Below are 20,668 nucleotides of genomic sequence, written 5' to 3'. Positions count from 1 at the left end.
AGTGGGTTGCCATGCCCTCCTCCAGGGGATCTTCCTGACCCAGGGATTGAACTCACATCTTCTGCATTTTATTAGTTGGGTTCTTTATGACTAGGGCCACCTGGGAAGCCCCAAAATACCTCTGCTGCTGCTAAGTCACTTCAGTCGTGTCCGACTCTGTGCGACCCCATAGACGGCAGCCCACCAGCTCCGCCGTCCCTGGGATTCTCCAGGCAAGAACACTGGAGTGGGTTGCCATTTCCTTCTCCAATGCATGAAAGTGAAAAGTGAAAGGGAAGTTGCTTAGTCGTGTCCGACTCTTAGCGACCCCATGGACTGCAGCCAACCAGGCTCCTCTAGATGTGTTTAAAAATGGTAATAATCACCTCTCAGAGGTGGGAGTGGGACTGGGGCGCTAGGGGCTAGAGGGGAAAGGAAGGGACTTTTCTCTGCAATACTGTTTTCTACCTTTTCTAATTTATATGTATTCAAAAAAGTAAAAATAAAAAACAAACTTAGAACATTAAAAAAATAATTTTTTTTTTGGCTGTGCTATGTCTTTGTTATTGCAAGAGCTTTTTTCTCTAGTTGCAGTGAGCAGGGCTGCTCTTTAGTTGTGGTGTGTGGACTTCGCATCGTGGCGCCTTCTCTTCCTTTGGAGCACAGGCTCTAGGGTGCATGGGCTTCAGTTGTTGCAGCATGTTGGCTCAGTAGTTGTGCTTCTGGGCTCTAGAGCACAGGCTCAATAGTGGCTTGTAGGCTTAGTTGCTCTGCAGCTTGTGGAATCTTCTGGATCCGGGATCGAATCTGTGTCTTCCTTCATTGGCAGGTGGATTCTTTACCACTGAGCCACCAGGGAAGCCCCTAGGACATTTTTTTTTTTTTTTAATTTAAGAAAAGAAAGAAAAAAATTATTTTTTTCTCTTCAAAGATAGAAGATCAGAAGAAGGAAATGGATGGCTTTCTTAGTACATTGTGTAACAATCTGCACGAACTAAAAGAAAATACAGTTTCTTCCTTGGCTGAATCACAGAAGCTGTGTGAAAACTTAACTGAAGACATGAAGAAAACAAAGAAAATCCAGTCACAGGTATATAGGTGATTTGAGTGTAAAAAGAAAGCTTTATGATCTTTAGATCCCTGTTACAGACTGAATGCTAGGTAACTAAATGAGACACCCGAAAAGACTGTCAGCACTTGTGCTTATAGCAGTAATTAATGTGAAATAAGAGTACTTCTCTTGATCAGTTAACATTTGATGATTTGCTACATTCAGAGCACAGTGAGACAAGACAGTCCTTTCTTCATATCAAGAAGAAAGCGGAAGCTGCAGAAATATTCCATTGGGAATACAATTAGAAGAAAATGATGAAAGCATTTAAAGTGAACTTGTATCTACATTATAACCCAGATGACTCTAGTGATTCCAGCAGCACAGTAGCTGTAGTAGTGGCAGAAGGAAACAAAGCTTAGCAGGAGAGGAGAGCCAGAGAAGTGACAGGGAAAGCTATAGGTTGCAATAGATTTATGAACTCAGCCAAGAATGGTGGTGGCAGAGCCTAGCTGCCTCAAAGAAGACACGTTTTAGACAATACTTATGTGTATGGGCAGAAAAACTTGAGAACTATATTTGTGACTGTGTAACAGTTTATTCTAGTTTCTATTCTGTGGAAAGTGTAAAGCATTCCAGCAGAGGGTTTTAATGTAGATTTTATTTTTTTGCACCTATTCTGTTGTTTGCTAAATGTAATAGTCTGATCACGACACTGAATAAATGTGTCTTTTTAAAAACAGTCTACTCTGAAGCCATTTTGGTAAATACCCCAACATTGTGAAGTCAGATTTCCTTCAGGGTGATGCTGGGTTCGGAATTTATTTACAGCCTGCTTGGGCGGAGAAGGCCTTGTCTTCAGAAAGCTTGTTGTAGTTGAACTAACAGTTACTGTGTTATGACCTGGCGTTCACAGCTAATAAGGTCACCCAAGCAAAGTCATGGAGTTTTTAGGTTACTAATATGATTGTTGGCACATCCTATGCAATATATCTAACTTGAATTATGGTGCCATGTAAAGTTCTAGATGGAATGAAGCTTGTGAATCATCCATTATCATGTGTAATCATTTAATAACCTCTTGAGAGAATTCTTTGGTGTATAGTGCTTAGGACGCCATGCTTTTACTGTTGTGGCCCGGGTTGTTCTATCCCTGGCCAGGGAACTAAGATCCCACAAGCTGCGCACTGTGACCAAAGAAACCAAACCAACCAAAACAAATACACCCCTCTTGGATGGAATGAAAAAAAAGAAACTTTAAAATAAGATTGTTTCCCTAACTGATAAGCATAAAACTTTTCACACAAAAGGTTAATATTGAAATTCGTACAAGTAATAGTTAACATTTATTGAGCAACTCACTATGTATTTATTCCTCCCACCAGCGTAGATACAGGTTCTATTACTAGCTCAGTTTTCTGATGAGGAAACTGAGTCCTTGGGAACATCTGACAATATTTAGATCCCCATATAGCTATGGTGGGGATTATACTGCCTGAAAGGAATCCATTTTTTTTTTTTTTTTTTTAGGAATCCATTTTTGAAGGAGCTTTTCTAAATCTTTCTAGAACATATTCTTGAAATTTGAAATTGCAGCAATTTCTTATACCTCTTCATAGAGTGTTTGCCTTTAACCTGTCTAGATCTTTTTAGGTATATATTCTGAGGAACACCTATGATGTGAAAAGTATTTTAGCATGAGTGACTTGACTTCCTTGGCTTAAAAGAAGCAGGTTTACTAACTGAGCTGTTTCTTAGATATTCTAGAACTTGAGGTTAGCACTGACAAACCTGTTTACGTGTAGATAAATCTAATACCTGCATTTCCCTCTACTTTGAGATTAGCAGAAATACTGACATTTTATTCAAAACCAATGTGTTAAATGTGTATTGTCAGCTGCTGTATTATTCAGAGATGTGTTTCAAGATGCCACATATGAGAAAATGATAAGCTCTTTTAACATTAAAATGATCCAACTAGGTTCTATAAAATGTTTCAGCTATATTGGTTGATAATATTTTTGGATTGCTTGACTCATTAGATTTTCAGCATTACTTTCCCTTCTAGTAGTGTTATCAGTTAAGAAGCAACTATGTGTATCTGTCAGAATGGTTCTCTTTTTGGTTTATTTGGTTAGTTCTGAAGTACACTGAAAGCAACTTGTTACTTATAGTTAAAATAGCTTGCTAATTTAAAAGTTTGGTAATTATTTAGTTTTTTAAAAAGTGCCTGTAATACGATTATTCCTTTAACATCACTTCTACTACCTTCCTCTGTCAGAGAGGTGGAGTTAAAGATCTCTTATCAGGAATGTGAATCATTCTCACCTATGGGAAAATACTTTATATCAGTATGGAGTAAAAAGTTTAACCATTATACTTTCAATCTTTTCCCTCCCCACACCTTTCTTACAGGAACTTTACCAGTTAATCAAACTTTGGGAGGAGAGATACTGTGATTTGGAGGAAAAGTGTAAAAACATCCAGAAACCACTTAGCAGTGTTCAAGAAAATACAGAGCAGTAAGCTGTTTTTAAATTTCTTTAGCTTTTCTCTCCCTGAAATTATTTCTGAATAAAAAGTTTAAATAGTACAAATACTATCAACCCATTTTCTCATATATTTTATTATGTTCATTTTATCATCCTCATTTCCTCTCTCCCCCTTTCTCTGTAATATTATATACTATATTAAATAATTATATAATATTATATAGTACGTTGAAGTGATGTGAAGTGAAAGTTGCTCAGTTGTGTCTCTGTGACCCCACCAGGCTTCTATGTCCATAGAATTCTCCAGGCCAGAATACTGGAGTGAGTAGCTGTTCCCTTCTCCAGGGGAACTTCCCAACCCAGGGATTGAACCTAGGTCTCCCACATTGCAGGTGGATTCTTTACCATCTGAGCAACCAGAGAAGCCCATATAGTTTGTATGTTGTATTATATAATATTGCCTGTAGATGAACAATCTTTTGAATGACAGTGGATATAGATATAGATATATTATATAGCATATAATACTATATATATATAATTTTCTGAATAAGTTACAGTCTTTGTAATCTCCACTTTCCCCCAAATACTTCAGTGTATATCCTAAAAACATAAGATACTGTCTTATGTAATAATTATTTTATTAAAAAATTTTTTTAAATTTTATTGGAATATAGTTGATTTACAATGTTGTGTTAGTTTCAAGTATACAGCAAAGTGAATCAGTTAAACATATACATATATCCCATTTCTTTTTAGAGTCTTTTCCCATGTATAGTATTACAGAATATTAACTAGAATTCCCTGTGTATACAGTAGGTTCTTATTATCTTTTGTAACAAGTATTTTAAATTAGAAAGTTAATATTGAGAACTACTGTTATCTAATATACATACCTGATTCAAATTTTGCCACTTCTCTCACTAATGTTTTTTATAAGAAAAAAATAAAAAAAGATTTTCCTCCTGGTCCAAGATTTAATTCAGAATCACACATTGCATTTGTCGTGTCTCTTTGAGTCTCCTTTAATCTAGAGCAGTCACTTAGTCTTTGTCTTTCACGGCCTTTTCCTTTTCCGTGAGCATAGAATATTTATTTAGTAGAGTGTCCCTTATTTGGGGTGGCCTTCATGGTTAGTTGGAGTTGTCAAGCATAACACAAAAGTAGTGTGTTCTTAGTGCATCTCAGATATCAAGAGGTTTAACTTTGATAATTTGGGTATAGTATTGTCCTCTAGATTTCTCCCCTGTAAAGTTCCTTTGCAATTAATAAAGAACTTAAGGGAGATACTTTGAAACTATATAAGTATCCTGTTCTTCCTAGAATCCATTGATATGTATATCTGAAATAATTATGATAGTGGTTGTCAAATGATCTTTTTCTAATTCCATCATTCCTTCTACATGTGTTAGCTGGCATTCTGTTGAGAGGAAGAGCTTTCCCTTTCCCTTGCCATTTATTCTTATTCATTTATATTATCATGTACTCATGGATTCTTTTATCCTCTGGGTTATAATCCACTATTTTTTTATTTTGATGCTCAAATTATCTCAGGTTTTTGTTTTGTTATTGTTATCTTTTTTTTTTTTTTGGCTGTGCAGCATGGCATGTCAGATCTTAGTTCCCTGAAGAGGGATCAAACCTGTGTCCCCTGCAGTAGAAGCATGGAGCCCTAACTACTGGGCAGCCAGGGAGCTCCCTGTCCCAGTTTTGACTAGTGAGAGCCTCTTCAAGTTGTCTTCTGTGTCCTTTTGATATGATCTGTCTCTTTTGAGGAGTTGCCAAGAATCAGACACAACTGAGCAACTAACAGACAGACACATAGCGTGGTGTTCCAGTAATCTTGTACTTTCTCAGCTCCAGCTCTAAAATCACAGTAATAGCAACCAAGATCTGGGCACTAGACGTTCTTACTGCTACTGGGGTGTCATTTCTTCTAAGGCTTCTCAGGTGGACATAGCTGGAAATATATGTGTGAATGTGTACATATGTGTGCACATAAGTATCTTTTCAGTTCATATTTGTGCTACTTTTTCAGACTGTGAGAAACTTGGCTTTCATCCACAATGTATTTACATATTTGCTCAATTTTAGAATACACATTAAGTAATTTAACAATTTCTAACTCATATTCATGATGAAATACCCTGCTCTAATTAGTAAATATATATTGAACTCCGGGAGTTGGTGATGGACAGGGAGGCCTGGCGTGCTGCGATTCATGGGGTCGCAAAGAGTCGGGCACGACTGAGCGACTGATCTGATCTGATCTGATCTTGGCAAACTCTGTCTCTGGGCTGGATGCCTGCTACTGCAGATAATTTTATTGACATATCCATGTTTGTTTACTCCATCTGCCAGTTTGTTTATGTGTTGCCTTTGGCTGTATTTAGCTGCTTTTGTACCGAAAAGAGTATATCAAAGACTACTTGTAAGCCTAAAATATTTACTATCTGGATTTTAAAGAAAAAGTTTGCTGATTCCTGCATTAGTGTTTAATGTTACTTTATAGTTCATTGCTTGCCAGTCTCATATCCTTATCATATAGCTCAATCAGACTTATGTTTTCTTTTAGAAGTTTTATAGTTTTATGTAAGATTTAAATACATGAGTTTTTTAAAAAAAATTTGGCCTTACCACGTGGCTTGCAGTAATTTAGTTCCCTGACCGGGATCAAATCTGAGTCCTTGGCAGTGAAAGTACCAAGTCCTAACCATTGGACTGCCAGGGAATTCCTCATGATCTGGTTTTTAATTTTTTGTGTAAGGTGTGGGGTTTGTCAAGATTTTTGCCTGTAGATATTATAAACTCACAAGGATAAGAATATTCTGATATTTACCCCTATTTTTGCCCATTAAATTGTTCCTTCCTGAAGTTTCAAGCTTTCTTCTGTTTGGAGAACTTCCTTTAGTCTTTAGGGTAGGTCTGCTGCCCACAAATGCTGTTTTGCTTTGTCTAACAATATCTTGATTTTCCTTTAATTCCTGAACAGTATTGTCACTGGCTATAGAATTCAGGGTTGACAAGTCTTTTCTTTCAGCACCTGGAATATGTTGTTTCATTTCCTTTTGGTCTCCAAGAGATGAGAAATCCACAGTTATTCAAATCTTGTTCATGTATAGGCAGTTTCTCTGTACCTGCTGTCAAGATATTTTCTTTGTCCTTAGTTTTTAAACGTTTGATTATATTGTGTTTGCTTAGGTATTTCTTTGATTTAATCATCTTTGGGTTTGCTCAGCATCTTGAAGGTGGCGCTAGTGGTAAAGAACTGGTAAGAGATGTGGGTTTGATCCCTGGGTCAGGAACATTCCCTGGAAGAGGGCATGGCAATCCACTTTAGTATTCTTGCCTGGATAATCCCATTGACAGAGGAGCCTGGTGGGCTGTGGTCCGTGGGACTGCAAAAAGTCAGACACAACTGAAGCAACTTAGCAGCAGCTTCTTGAATCTGTAGACTTATGTCTTTTACCAGACTTTGAAATTTTCATCCTTTTTTTTTTAAAACCAAGATTGATCGATTGATTTTTTTGGCCTTGGCACACAGTTTGTGGGATCTTAGTTCTCCAACCAGGGATTGAACCCCAGGCCATGGCAGCACCAAGTCTTAACCATTTGACTACCAGGGAACTCCCTCCATTATGTCTTTGAACATTTTTCCGCACTGTATTTTTTCTCCTCTGATTCTAGAACTTTGATGACACAAATGTTCAGTTTTATTTTTTTTATTGTGGTCCCATAGTTCTCTGAGACTATAGATATATAGTCTATTTTCTCTTTGATAAGATTGAGTAAATTCTATAATCTGTCTTTATGCTCACTGACCCTTCTTTTTTCCTGTTTGATCTACTGTTGAACCCATTCAGTGAGATGTTTTATTTCAATTACTGCTTTTTTTCAGTTTTATAATTTCCTTTTACTTCTTTTTAAAAATCTCTTCTATTTCTTTGTTAAGATTCTCTTTGTCTGTTTTCTAGATGTATTTTAATTGCTCATTGAAAACGTTTTTATGATGGTTGATTAAAATCCTTATGAAATTGTTCTAACATTTGAATTATCTCAGTGTTGGTACGTATTGTCTTTACACATTCAAGGTGTGATTTTCCAGAGCGGTTTTCAGTTGTTTCCTGAACATTTTGTTTGTTATATTAGGTGATTCAGAACCTATTATTAAAATATTTTTTAAATGGGAAGGTCTTGGCCCCCTTTTGGGGCTGTGATTCCAATAACAATTTACTTTTCAGAGCCCCAGTAGTTTTATTATGGCATGCTTCATTCCCGTGCTGCCTATATGAGAAAAATCTGTATTCTGCTTTTGATGAACTGGTGTTCTAAACATGTCATGTAGGACAATTGGTAGTGCCATTCAGGTCACCCATATCCTTACTGAGATTCTGTTTACTTGTTCTACTAATAAAGGGGTATTGAAATTGATTTTAATTGTAGATTTGTCTGTTTCTCTTCTCAGTTCTGTCAGGTTTTTGCCTCATATAAGTGATACTCTGTTGTAGATGCATACACAGTAGGGTTGATATATCTTGGAGAATTTACCTTTTATCATTATGTATTAATAGAGTCCCTTTTTATCTGTGATAGTTTTTGTTGTTCTGAAGTCTACTTTGTCTGAAATTAATTCAAAATCTTCTGGCTCAGATGGTAAAGAGTCTGCCTACAGTGCAGGAGACCTGGGTTCGATTCCTGGGTCAGGAAGATCCCCTGAGAAGGAAATGGCTACCTACTCCAGTATTCTTGCCTGGAAAATCCCATGGACAGAGGAGCCTGGCAGGCTACAGTCTGTGGGGTTGCAAAAAGTCACACAGGACCGAGCAACTTCACTTTCACTTTCTTTCAATACAAAAAATGTCAGTTTTCCATTGACTGCTATTTGCATAATATAGCTTTCTCCATCTCTTTACTTTTGAAGTAAGTCTTTATATTTAAAGTGGATTTCTTATAAACAGCATATAATTGGGTCTTGCTTATTTTTTTTTAATCAAATCTAACGATGTATGGCTTTTACCTGGTGTGATTAGACCATTCTCATTTAAATATTGGTATGGTTGGATTAAAACCTACCATTTTGTCATTTTCTATTTGTTGCATCATTTATGCTTTGTTTTCATTTTTTCCTTTCCTAATTTAAGTCAAGCATCTTTATGTTTTCATTTTATCTCCCATTGACTTGTCATTTATGCTTTTAAAATTACTTTTTAAAACTGGTTTTCCTAAGATTAATAATATATGTTTTAAAATGATTTTAATCCACCTCCAAATAGTTTGCTGTTTCGTGTATAATGAAAGGACCTTAACAGTATATCCCCAATCCCTCCTTCCTAGCGCATACGCTTTGTTTTCATGTATTTTACCCAGTACATTGTTCCTCTGCTTTATCTGTTTTCTTTCTTAATATGGCTTCTAGAAATTTTTAAATTGTGTATATGACTCATATGTCTGTTGAATGACACAGCTCTAGAATTCTGGATGTCACCTCTCCTACTACTAACTCCTGTCATCAGTTTTTCAGTTCTGTTGTTGGTCCTATTCATTATTACATGTTCCATTCTGAACTCTTCTTTCTGGATTCCGAATCTAGGAAGCATTTCCCCACTTTTTATTTCTAGTGGGTTGTGATTCCTTGAGGGGATGGATTTGTGTCAATAACCTGTAAGCTTACCACTTAATTCTCTTTTCCTTTTTCAATTATTTCCACTTTGTCTGTAGCTGAACTTTGGTTTTGGGCACATTTGCTTCCCCACTTGATTTGCTCACATGGTGTACCATTTAGTGGTGAAAGTGAAGTCGCTCAGTCATGTTCGACCCTTAGTGACCCCATGGATTGCAGCCTACCAGGCTCCTCCATCCATGGGATTTTCCAGGCAAGAGTACTGGAGTGGGTGCCAAAGGGTAACCTTCATTCCCCAAAGTTTAACTCTGCTCCTATGAGATGACTTTGAATGCTATTGATATTATAGGGAACTTTAAGGAGAGAAGGAAGCCATTGATGAATTTTAAATATATATTTTGGTATTAGTTTCGTATCAGCATTATGTTACATTGCATTATATGTTCTATATGTATAATTTGTCACACCTCAATATACTTGTCTTTTAATTATTAGAAAGTTTTATAATTGGCTTTTTTCTATAGTATTTATAATTTTTTATTTATTTTGTGTCATAGACAAGGCAAAACTGCTTAAGAACAGAATGACTTAACTGATTGTGGACAGTTTAGGAGCTGTAAACTAGAGGCTACAGGCAATAGGAGATGTTCTTAAGTAACGTAATTCAGTGGTTGTTTAGTTGGCTAAAGTTGTATCCAGCCTTTTTGCAACCCCTGGGACTATAGCCCGCCAGGCTTCTCTGTCTATGGGATTTTCCAGGTAAGAATACTGGAGTCGGTTGCCATTTCCTTCTCTAGGGGATCCTTCCAACCCAGGGACTGAACCCTCGTCTCCTGCATTGCAGGTAGATTCTTTACCACTGAGCAACCTGGAAGGAGTAAAACACTTCGGCAGAGTTCATTTTAATAACCATATAGTTAGTATTATAAGAGGTATGAAGTAAAGTGTCACATCTGGAAAAGGGCTGAAAAAGGTTTTATAAGAAAAGAGATATTTTCAAAAGTCATTTAGTCACAGATGTGGTATCAGTCTGCTGTGAAAAGACAAGAACTTGAACTCTAGAATAAGACTACTGAGGTTTGAATATTCCATTTTTGAGCTGTGTGATCTTGCACAAGTTATGTATCCTTTGAGTCTTAGTTTTTCATTTTAACAGTGTTCTTCTTTTTTCCTATAGGAAATCTAAAGATATAATTAGCAAAACAACTTCTCACAGTGAAAAATTTTGTGCTGATTTTGATGATTTGTCAGAGGAACTCAGACATTTTAACCAAGAAGGTACAAAATTGGTTGAAGAGTCTAAGAAACACTGTGATAAACTCAGTAGCAACCTTGAAATAATTTCTAAAGAGACCGAACAGAGATGCGAGGCTCTGAACACAAGCACATTTTGTTTTTCTGAACAGTGGGCATCTTGGTTAAGTAAAAGGCAAGAGGAACTTCAGAATTTATTGAAGGTAATTACTTTGTAACTGGAACCTCCCTTGGGGATAACAGTGATAATCAGAAGATTTTATATTCTTGGCTAAGAATTGGCTTCAAAACACATGCTAAAGTATAATGAATAACTTAAAATTGTAGGGATAACAGTTGGTATGCTTATACACGATCTTGTTTCACATATATACGTTTTCTAGATCTCCAGATGATTTAACATTTGTCTGATCTGTCCTATATCTATCTTTGGTTTTTGATTTGTTAGTTAGTTTGGTTTAGAGTTTGCTGTCTTTTGGTATGTAATACTTTTCACTTATCCTTCTATTGCTTTAAGTATTTAGGACATTGTTCTGGTTACTCAGAAGATATCTGATAGGTTTGTGGGTTTGCTTGAACTTAACATTTGCATGAACCCTTTGTGCCTTGGTTTTCCTTCTGTGCAAGGAAAGGATTTTACTACTATTCTTAGAAATTAGGTAAAAGAACTTACGTGTTTTAAGCTATATAATCTATTTTCACAAAAAGGAACCATGACTAGTAGAAAAATAGATAATTTCAGGTTTGGAGCAGGAAATATACCAGATGAGCCTATAGATCTTGTCATACCAGAAAGTAAAGATGCTGTTAAAGATGAATGGGATTGTCTCAAAAAGACTTAGGAGACACTCCCTATAGAGGTGGTACAATTTGAGCATCATGAGCAACAATTGCTGCAGTAAAGATATATCAAATATGTTAAAATTGATAAATTCATAGAAATTTCATTAGTCTCCTTTGGATCATGCTAGGGAAGCAGTAAATTATTCTAAGAAGTGGTAAATGAAGGGAAACAATTGAAAGGTCATCTGTCTTTCCTGAAAGAACTCTGTCTTGGTTTAGTAGGGTAGTGGATGACGAAAAGTGTTTCAAAGAAGAATTCCAGCTAGTAAAATGCAGAAGAAATGATAGAATTAGGATATCACCATCTTGCAAAACCCTAGTGAAATAATCCTTGTGGACCTTAGTGACTGCGTACACCATTTGAGCAAAAGCTGATGAGAGATCTTTATAATAAGAAGGTGACCATACTCAAACACACTGGCTGATTTTTTTCCGTGCAGCTTGTGAGATTTTAATTTCCCAACCAGGGATTGAACCTCGGCCCTTGCCAGTGAAAGCACTGCATCCTAACCACTGGACGACCAGGGAATTCCCCACACCGATTAATCTTAACGTGAGAGACACAACCAGGCATTATGTACTTTCAGTACCACCTATGAAATATTCTTGCCCAAAAGTTAAAACCTGGTCTAGATCAAGCCTTTAGATCTAACTAATTTGTAGAAGATACAGAGGACAAATGAACATGTGAAAATAACAGAGGTGCAATTGAACATATCTAATAATTGAGATATTTAGTAGAGCACAAATACCTGGTTTCTTCAATGAAATTTTCTTTCAAAGAAGAAAGTATGGATAACCTATATCAAAAGAGAGTTCAGACCTAGAGGGCCTTAAGCCCTGGTTTGCCTAGGATAGTCCTTGTTTATATTTATTGCACTGGGATAATTATTATTAATGGCCCTTTTTACTCTTAGAATATCTCAGTTTTGATGAGAAATTATATAGTCACTTACTTAAGACATATCAACCAAATCTAATGATGAATTCTGATTCAAACAAGTCTGAAAAACATGAGAGAACTCATGAAATTTAAACAGACTAGACATTTGATATAAAGAAAGGAATGCTAAATTTTTTAGATGTGAATTCAGTTCAGTTCAGTTGCTCAGTCGTGTCAGACTCTTTGCAACCCCATAGACTGCAGCACGCCAGGCCTCCCTGTCCATTACGAACTCCTGGAGTTTACTGAAACTCATGTCCCTTGAGTCGGTGATGCCATTTAGATGTGAGAGTGGTCTTAAAAAGTTCTTAACTCTTGGAGAAGTACACGATGTAAAAGGATAAAATGATACAGAAATTGCTTCAGAACTGTCTTGGCTTCAGAACTGGCCAGTCTTAATTGATCTATATCCCATGTAGTAATAAACGGTGAGGCTGGGTAGTGAATATAAAGGGATTATTAGTATTACTATTTATACTTTTACGTGTGTTTCTAAAACCTTTGTTATGGAAAATTTCAAGGTAAGAAGTTAAAATGTTGCATAAAGCACTGGCAACTTTGATCTTAGTAATGAAATCTCATTTGCATCATTTACAGGTTGTAAACCAAGGCTGTGAGACTTCAAGTTTAGAGATTACTGAACAGTTAAGTGGGCATAAAGCAGCTAATGAGAACCAGCAAAACTTTTTTCTCAGTCAGATAACTATTGATGAAGAAGAATTAATGACACGAAGTCAAGAACTTAATAAAACCGTAAAAATAGGTTTGAATAAGCTTAACTGCTTTCTACAACAGGATCTGAAACTGGATATCCCAACAGGTACTTTTAAAGGGAAATTGAATTAAATTTTTGAAGTTGAATTCAACTGTATACAGTGCTAGTTGTTCCTAGAAACTAGGTCCTGCCATTCCCTGACACACATTTACCATCTCACTCTGATTAATTCAAATATGGAAAAACTGGAATCCTAAAGTAGGTTTAATCAAGCATTAGATGATATACATGGCATATACTCCCAGAAACTTGGGCAATCATAATTCAGTAAAAGTTTACAAACATTCAGGCAACTGGCTTTATTAAGAGAACACAAAAAGAAAGCCTACCATCTATGTAGCACTGTCTATTAAAGGACATTTTCATACCAAAAGTGGAGGAATGTAATTAAATAAATGTAGTTCAATGCAAGGTTCACCACACTGTACATTTTTTATGTGCACCTCTCCTTTTGTCGTGGACCGTTTAGATTGGCAATCAGGAATTACCATTTGGGGAGGTCAGAGCAGTGTAAGCTATAATGTGAAACCTTCATGAAAGAAGGTTTAACACAGGATGTTAACAACTGTTTAACACAGGATGAGTAATTGAGGTATTCATTAGGTTGCAGTAGTGGTGACACTGTAAACTTACTAAAAGTCATTGAGTGTATTTTGTGGTATGAAAATTATACTTTACAGTCTTTTTTTTTTTTAGCAGTTATAAAAGGAGATGGCACTAAAGGATGCTAGTTAATTTTTCCCCCCAAGACTCTTGATATTTATTATCCATTTTCCAATGAAATTAGAAATATAAATGTTAAGTGAAAAGGCCAATGCCCATGTAAATTATTAGAACATGAATTATTATAAAGAAATGTAACTGGGTTAATATTTACTTTCCACCAAATTTACAGTAAAATGATTATTCCTGTCTAACTGATCATGCTGAGAAAATTGTATCTTATTCCAATAATGTTGCCATCTTTTTCAGAACACTGAATCCTTTTAGAGCCTACAGTACATCTTCTGTAGGTGGAAAATTTCATGTTTTGGCATAGGTTGCATCTTGCAATTGGTTGAGTTGTCAATTTAGGAAATATTTTAAGCAACATATGCCAGACAGATAACAAAATTGATTCTCATATGTGGCAGTGCTTATATTTTTGGAAGACAAAGACTTACTGGGAAGTATAAGTTTTAGCATTAAAAAAATGCTGGGAGAGAAGTTCAAGAGGGAGGGGACATATGTATACCTATGACTGATTGATGTTGATGTATGGCAGAAACCAACACAATATTATAAAACAGTTACTTTTCAATTAAAAAAAAAACCTTACTCATAAGCCACATTTCAATTTTTACCACTTATATCCACTAAAGGTACGACCCCACAGAGGAAAAATTATGTATACCCATCAACACTGGTGAGAACTCAGCCACGTGAACAGCTCCTTGATCAGTTGAAAATGAAACAGCCTGAGCTGTTAACAACGCTAAACTGTTCAGAAAACAACAAAGAGACCAGTCAGGTAAAATTTATTTTAGGCATCATAATTTTAGAATTCTCCCATGAACTTTGTTTTAAATTTACCTTTATCTATTTCTTGTATCACTTATTTTGGCTGTGCTAGGTCTTCGTTGCCGCTTGAGGGCTCTCTCTCGTCGTGACAGTCAGAGCCTACTCTCTGGTGGTGGTGGCTTCTCTTGTCGCAGAGCCGGGCTCTAGGTGTATGGTCCAAGAGTTGGGGCACGTGGGCTTAGTTGCTCCTTGGCATGTAGGAGCTTCCTGAACCAGGGATCCACCGATGTCCCTGCATTGCAAGACGGACTCCTAGCCACTGGACCACCAGGGAAGCCCTAGACGATGTTTATGTTGTGTTATATTATGTGCTCGATATTGTTCTGAGCATTTTACATATGTATTTACTTAGTCAGTTCTCTCAGTAACTCCATAAGGTGAATGCTAGTACTATCCCCATTTTAACAGGTGAGGAAACTAAGAATCACCTTGTCCCAAATCACAAGGATGGAGCTGGAAGTAGAATGTAGAGAATCTCTACAATCTGTGCATTTAACTATAGTAATTATAGAAAAGTTGGGAAATTGTAAAGTAACAAAGAAGAAAGTAAAAAGTAAACTATAATCTCTTTATTCTGAGATTATCACATTTAACACTTTATTATAGGTACTTCTCTATGTGCAAACATAACAGGAATTATTTTTATTATTTTGTAGACTTTCTGCTAATTTTGTTGAGATTTAACTTTTAAGTAAGGGACATTGTGTTGTTTTTCAAAGAGGAAAACTGCCTTGTGTGAAGATTTTTTGTAACCCCACCCCCACCATGTGGAGATTTTTGAGCCCTGGGAATTTATCAATTCATCTAGCTTCTTCTTTTAGGACTTGGATGAAGAAAATGCGGTTCTGGTGCTCACTGTTGAAGAACCTCTGACTCAGGAACCATCTGTAGATACTAGTTTGGATTGTTCATCAAGTGGTGGGGTTCCATTTTTCCAGGTACCTGATTGTATCTTGTTAGATAACCCTTCCACATCTAACATAAATCTGTTATTTGCTATTCAGTATCAAGGCATTGCTCTTGATGGATGGAACAGGAAAAGTATTTTAGTCATTCCTTTGGGATGGCTTGTTAACTTTTCTGGTTTAAAGAATTTATACAAGTATGATAATTGGTTAGGGTTTTATTGGTAGGATAAATAAATGCAAAATTTGACTTATTCCCATCCTTGGCTGGTCATCTTCTGTTGTTATCCTTACCCCTTTTCTACTTCCTCCATACTCAGAATGATACTAAAAGCAGTCATTTCTCTCTTCCCTCCACCTTCAAAGTGGATGTCCTGGAGCCTATCTCTGCCCACAATAAGACTTTGAAGGCTAAGACGTTTAAATTGAGACAGAATGCCTCTCCGGTTTAATGACTGAGTCTCCTGCCTGAGGCTTTTCTCCTATTAACTATTCCCCCAGGTAGCCTGCACTTCTCACCTGCCTTGATCTTGAGCATTTACATCCTGTGCCCTCTCCTTCCCCCTTTTCACCCCTTTTGCGAGTATGATACTCTAAACTGTCTAATCTTTTCCTCTCATTTAAAGGCATAAGCCTCAACAGAGTCTGTGAAGTAAGAATGTCCTATTCTAGCTCAGATTCCATTAAATTCCTCTCTCTCTGCATCAAGGCAATTTTATCCTCCAAATCTTCCTACCTTTTGCTTTATTCTTTACTATTAGAAAACGCTAGATACATTTCTGTTTTTCAACCCTCTCTTCTATCTTATAAAATTAAGAAAAGAGGGAAAGTTAAGAGGACTTAAGTGACTGCTTAATCCCTATTTGAAAATTCTTTCATTATTACAGCATATGATGTTCTGAAGGCCAGGCTTAGTGGTTCAGTTATGGCAAGGAAGTTCCTACAGTACCAGAAATGACTTGGGACTGGATTTTAGACCTTTAGCTAAAGTCCAGAAATTATTTTTTTCTCTGATATCTATCTGATTTTGGGAAGTTTTCTAGGTTAGAAACTCTAAAGCTGCTTTACAGTTTGTCTAAGAATTGATGAGTGGGTCTATAAGAAAAGTCATCAGTTACCTAAAGCTCTCTAAGGGCAAGTACAAGGATTCCAATGAAGTATTCCCAAATGAGAAACACGAAATAAGTTTTTTAAAAGATAAAATATAGGTTAAATAAAAAGTATCTTGAGATAGCCTATAGATCTATGCTTAAAATAGAATTACCTCTTTTTTTGGGGTGGGGGGCGCTGCATCTTGCAGCCCATGGATCTTAGCTCCCTGACCAGGGATTGAACCCTGGCCCTGGCAGTGAAAGCACAGAGTCCTAACCCCTGGACTGCCAGGGAAGTCCCTGAATTGCCATTTTTGTACAATAGCCCATCTTTGTTTCCCTAGAGCAAGATTGCTAGCAGCAGCACTATTGACATTTTGAGCTGGCTGGCTAATTCTTTGTTGTGGTGACCTGCCCTGTGTATTATGTGGTATTCATTAGCAGCTTCCCTGGCTTCTATCCACCGAAAGCCAGTAGTGCCCCTCTAGCTTTAACAACCAAAAATGTCTTCAGACATAAGCAAATGTCCCTAGAGGCAAAAGTCTCCATGTTGATAACCGTGGCCCTACAGTAAAATCTGTAATTATTTTTTTGGAAAACCATACATAAAATTAAATTTCTTTCTCAAACACACCCCCCACTTGGTGATAAAATAAGAAGGCATTCATTTCTACTTTCCAGGCAAAGTGTTGGCTCCAATTTGTGCTGAGTATTTCTAAAGTTTTCCACACCTAATTTCTTCCCTATAACCCAGAGAATTTTGAAAATAGAATATGATTAATATGTGTCACATGTTACTTTATATTGACTTAATTTTCTCCCTTAAATCCACAGCATAAAAAATCACATGGAAAAGACAAAGAAAACAGAGGCACTAATCCATTGGAGAAGTCTAAAGTAGAAGAAATCATAGAGCAATCTGTTACGAAGAGCAGGTTACCTCTACGAGCCCAGAACAATTTTTAGTTAACTTGAGGATTGGTAATTTTACTTTTTAAGGAAAATGAAAAATAAAACCTGTAACCCCAGAACTTGAGCCTTGTGTGTAGATTAAAAATGAGTAGAAAATATCAAGGCAATACTGTAAATGTAGTTGAATTTACTGTCTACCTATTTTTCTGTCATTGCTGTAGTTCCCTCTGTGTTAAGTTAGATTTCATTTGGGATTTGCATGGAGTAAATATGTATTTCTAGCTTTTGATATAAAATAGCTCTTTCAGAACAAATGAAAAGTGTTTTCTTGTATATTACTAAATAGCAGATAGATAGACGCTGCAGTGTTCTTTTAGGCTTGAACTTATATGGGTAAATATCACCAGCACTTGGTCTTAGGAAGGCCATATCCTTTCTTTTCTTACTATGATTGAATTATGTTTATTTTTCCTTACCTCCTTCCCTAGACTTTTTTATTCTGCTTTCTCAGCTCACTTTCTCCCTTTCTATTTGTCACCAAACCATTTGTAGAGCTAGAAAATGGTATCTATCCATTATTATTAGGAGATAGCCAGAGTTTTATCTAGAAATCTTTGACACTTTTTTGTGGTTATCTCTAAAATCACTGTCAACAGTAAACATAACCCTGGAAATATCCCGTCAATATTTTTGTTTACCCCTACATGTGAAAAAGCATTTCATTCCTTTATGAGGCCTAACATATCAGCCCCTACACAGTTCACAAAAAGCCATTCTCTCCAGAATATAGATTGCTATTATGGGAGGAAAACCCTGAGTTCTGATTAATGGCTGTGTGACCCCATTTTGAGGCCTATGTCTTGTGCAAAAGGTCACACTGATTTAAGGGCTTTTTGAAGCTATTGATTATGAGTGTAATTTATATTCTTTTGTTTACTTGCTGAAACTTTTTGTTGTTCTTTGTATATAATAAAATATGTGTGTATATATTTTTCTCTACTGAAATCTTAACCCTTCATTGAAGGTCCCTGATATTTTTTTGATCTAGCAGCCAAATTTCTGAAAGTTGGGATGTTTCAGCATGAAGAACCAGAGCACTTAGAATATATGCAAAGAATAAATTTGTGCCCACGTCAAGTTAAGTGTAGAAATTCAGAGTTTGATTTTGATAACTAAGTAAAACCAAGCCCTGTTGGAGAATTAGAAAACGTGCTACTTCAAGGAACTCAATTTGCCTTGCAGAGTATTAATTATCTTAATAAAAATGATCATATAATTTCTCTGCAAAATCAGATGTCAATACAAGCTATGAATAATATCTAATAAACATAAGCTACCCTTGGTAATAAATTTGATCTCTACATTAACTTCCTTGTCTCATTATTTCTTATTTTGCAGTGGGTATGTTTACAGAGTTAAGCAAGTTGTATTAAAATTCCTAAAATAGACTTCTGCACAGGTACCAGCAAGGAAGAAAGGCCTTGGTAAACATCCCAGCTTTCCGTTGCACCCCACGGGGCTACACCTTAGTGTGAGATGAATGAGAAACAGATTGGCCCTCACAGGGCCTGGAGTCCAGCTTTAAGCCATCTCATTCCCAAACTGTTTTAAGCTTATCCACTCCAGCACTCTTGCCTGGAAAATCCCATGGACGGAGGAGCCTGGTGGGCTGCAGTCCATGGGGTCACTGAGGGTTGGACACGACTGAGCGACTTCACTTTCACTTTTCACTTTCATGCATTGGAGAAGGAAATGGCAACCCGCTCCAGTGTTCTTGCCTGGAGAATCCCAGGGACGGGGGAGCCTGGTGGGCTGCCGTCTATGGGGTCGCACAGAGTCGGACACGACTGAAGTGACTTAGCAGCAGCAGCAGCAGGAATGCTAATGCAGCTGGCTGAACAGCCTACAGAAGCCAAAATAAATCAGGAGAATTTTAACTTCTAGAGCCTTAAATTAACTTGGTACATTTTAATATACATTGTGAAGCACTCAAAAGGTAACCCTCAGCAAAAATAGAGTAGGTAGCTTCAGGGGCCCATCATTCCTCCTCAGAGATGAAAACATTCAGAAATAATTTTGTCATAACTTGGAAAAACAGAATTTTATAGAACCAAGCAAATGTCGCATCAGGAGCAAAGTAACCTAAGAATTAGGAAAGCCTTTTGGTGTTCTACTTGCCCTTGCTCCATCCCCTTTCCCAGCACTGTGGTAGTCTTGAAGACAGGCAGAAGCCCAGGTTTCTCAGAGAGGGACCTGTTCCCTGGTCCCAAAGAAGCTGAGGCAAGTTTTAATCTCAAAAAGTTGTTGAAACCTGTTTAGGCCAACGTGAAGGACTGAAGCAAGGGACTTTCCTTTGTTTCAGCTAACGCTGAACTCAGGTTGAAAAATGGAAGGCATTTCTCGAAAATATTGTAAGCAAATAACCTGCTGCCACGTTTGGCAAAAGATTACAGTTGAGGTAAATAAAGGTGTGCCCAAAGCCTGAGAGGAAATAATGGGAGAGGATTTCCTAGGGAAATCAGGCTATTCAAAAACAACATTGTATACTAAGGAACTGAGAAAGCCATCTATGTTTAGGGCAAGTTGCATCCTTAGAGAAGACCTGAGAAGACCTAAATGTTCACTGCTGGCTGAACTCAGCTCAGCACAAGTAGGAAGTGAAGGCTAAGCAGATTTAAAAATGATGTAGCTAAGCACTAAAGGAGTGCTCCAATATAGCCACTCTACAAAGACTAGGAGGAGGTTTTTTCCCCTTTTGTTTTCTTTTAATTCTTATATTTTTGCCACCGGCATTCAAGGAAATCTGTCAATACTAGCTGAATACAAGCAAAAAAGTCTTCAAAGAAAAGTCAAGTGAGACTTTACAAAAAAAGTTGAGAAAAGTCACTAAACTGCTACAGCCCACAGCAAGGAACAAAAACAAACCACGAGGCATGAAGAATCTGATTGCCAAACTTACCATAATATTCAAATGTTCAGTTTTCAACAAAAAACTGGGAATTTTGCAAAGTATGGCTCATTCGCAGAAGAAAATAACAAACTTGCTGAGGGAGCATAAACTTTGGACTTTCAATCAACTGTCTCAAATATGCTCACAGAGCTAAAGGAATCCAGTAAGTTGTCTCCACAAATAGAAAATATCAGTGAAGAAATTGTAAAAAGGAACCATACAAATCTGGAGCTGAAAAGTAACAAGTGAAAAAAAATCACTAGAGGCTTCAAATAGTATAAATGAACAGGCAA

General features: G+C 36.8%; 1 protein-coding gene across 1 annotated transcript in view; it reads left to right on the top strand.

Moving 5' to 3' along the window:
- The window catches only part of KIF11 (kinesin family member 11), a 46,082-nt gene extending 27,298 nt beyond the window's left edge, over window positions 1-18,784 (top strand). The window contains exons 16-22 of the mRNA XM_010842199.1: window positions 911-1,069; window positions 3,446-3,552; window positions 10,320-10,599; window positions 12,780-13,002; window positions 14,319-14,467; window positions 15,339-15,455; window positions 17,348-18,784. Of these exons, the coding sequence (XP_010840501.1) occupies window positions 911-1,069; window positions 3,446-3,552; window positions 10,320-10,599; window positions 12,780-13,002; window positions 14,319-14,467; window positions 15,339-15,455; window positions 17,348-17,479 (1,167 nt within the window). The 3' untranslated portion in view covers window positions 17,480-18,784. The remainder of the gene's footprint in view (window positions 1-910; window positions 1,070-3,445; window positions 3,553-10,319; window positions 10,600-12,779; window positions 13,003-14,318; window positions 14,468-15,338; window positions 15,456-17,347) is intronic.
- The last annotated feature ends 1,884 nt before the right edge of the window (window positions 18,785-20,668 follow it).

This window comes from Bison bison, unplaced genomic scaffold, assembly GCF_000754665.1.
Source record: "Bison bison bison isolate TAMUID 2011002044 unplaced genomic scaffold, Bison_UMD1.0 scf7180017864172, whole genome shotgun sequence".
NCBI classification, from domain to species: domain Eukaryota; kingdom Metazoa; phylum Chordata; class Mammalia; order Artiodactyla; family Bovidae; genus Bison; species Bison bison.
This window is presented reverse-complemented; position numbering and strand designations above follow the sequence as displayed.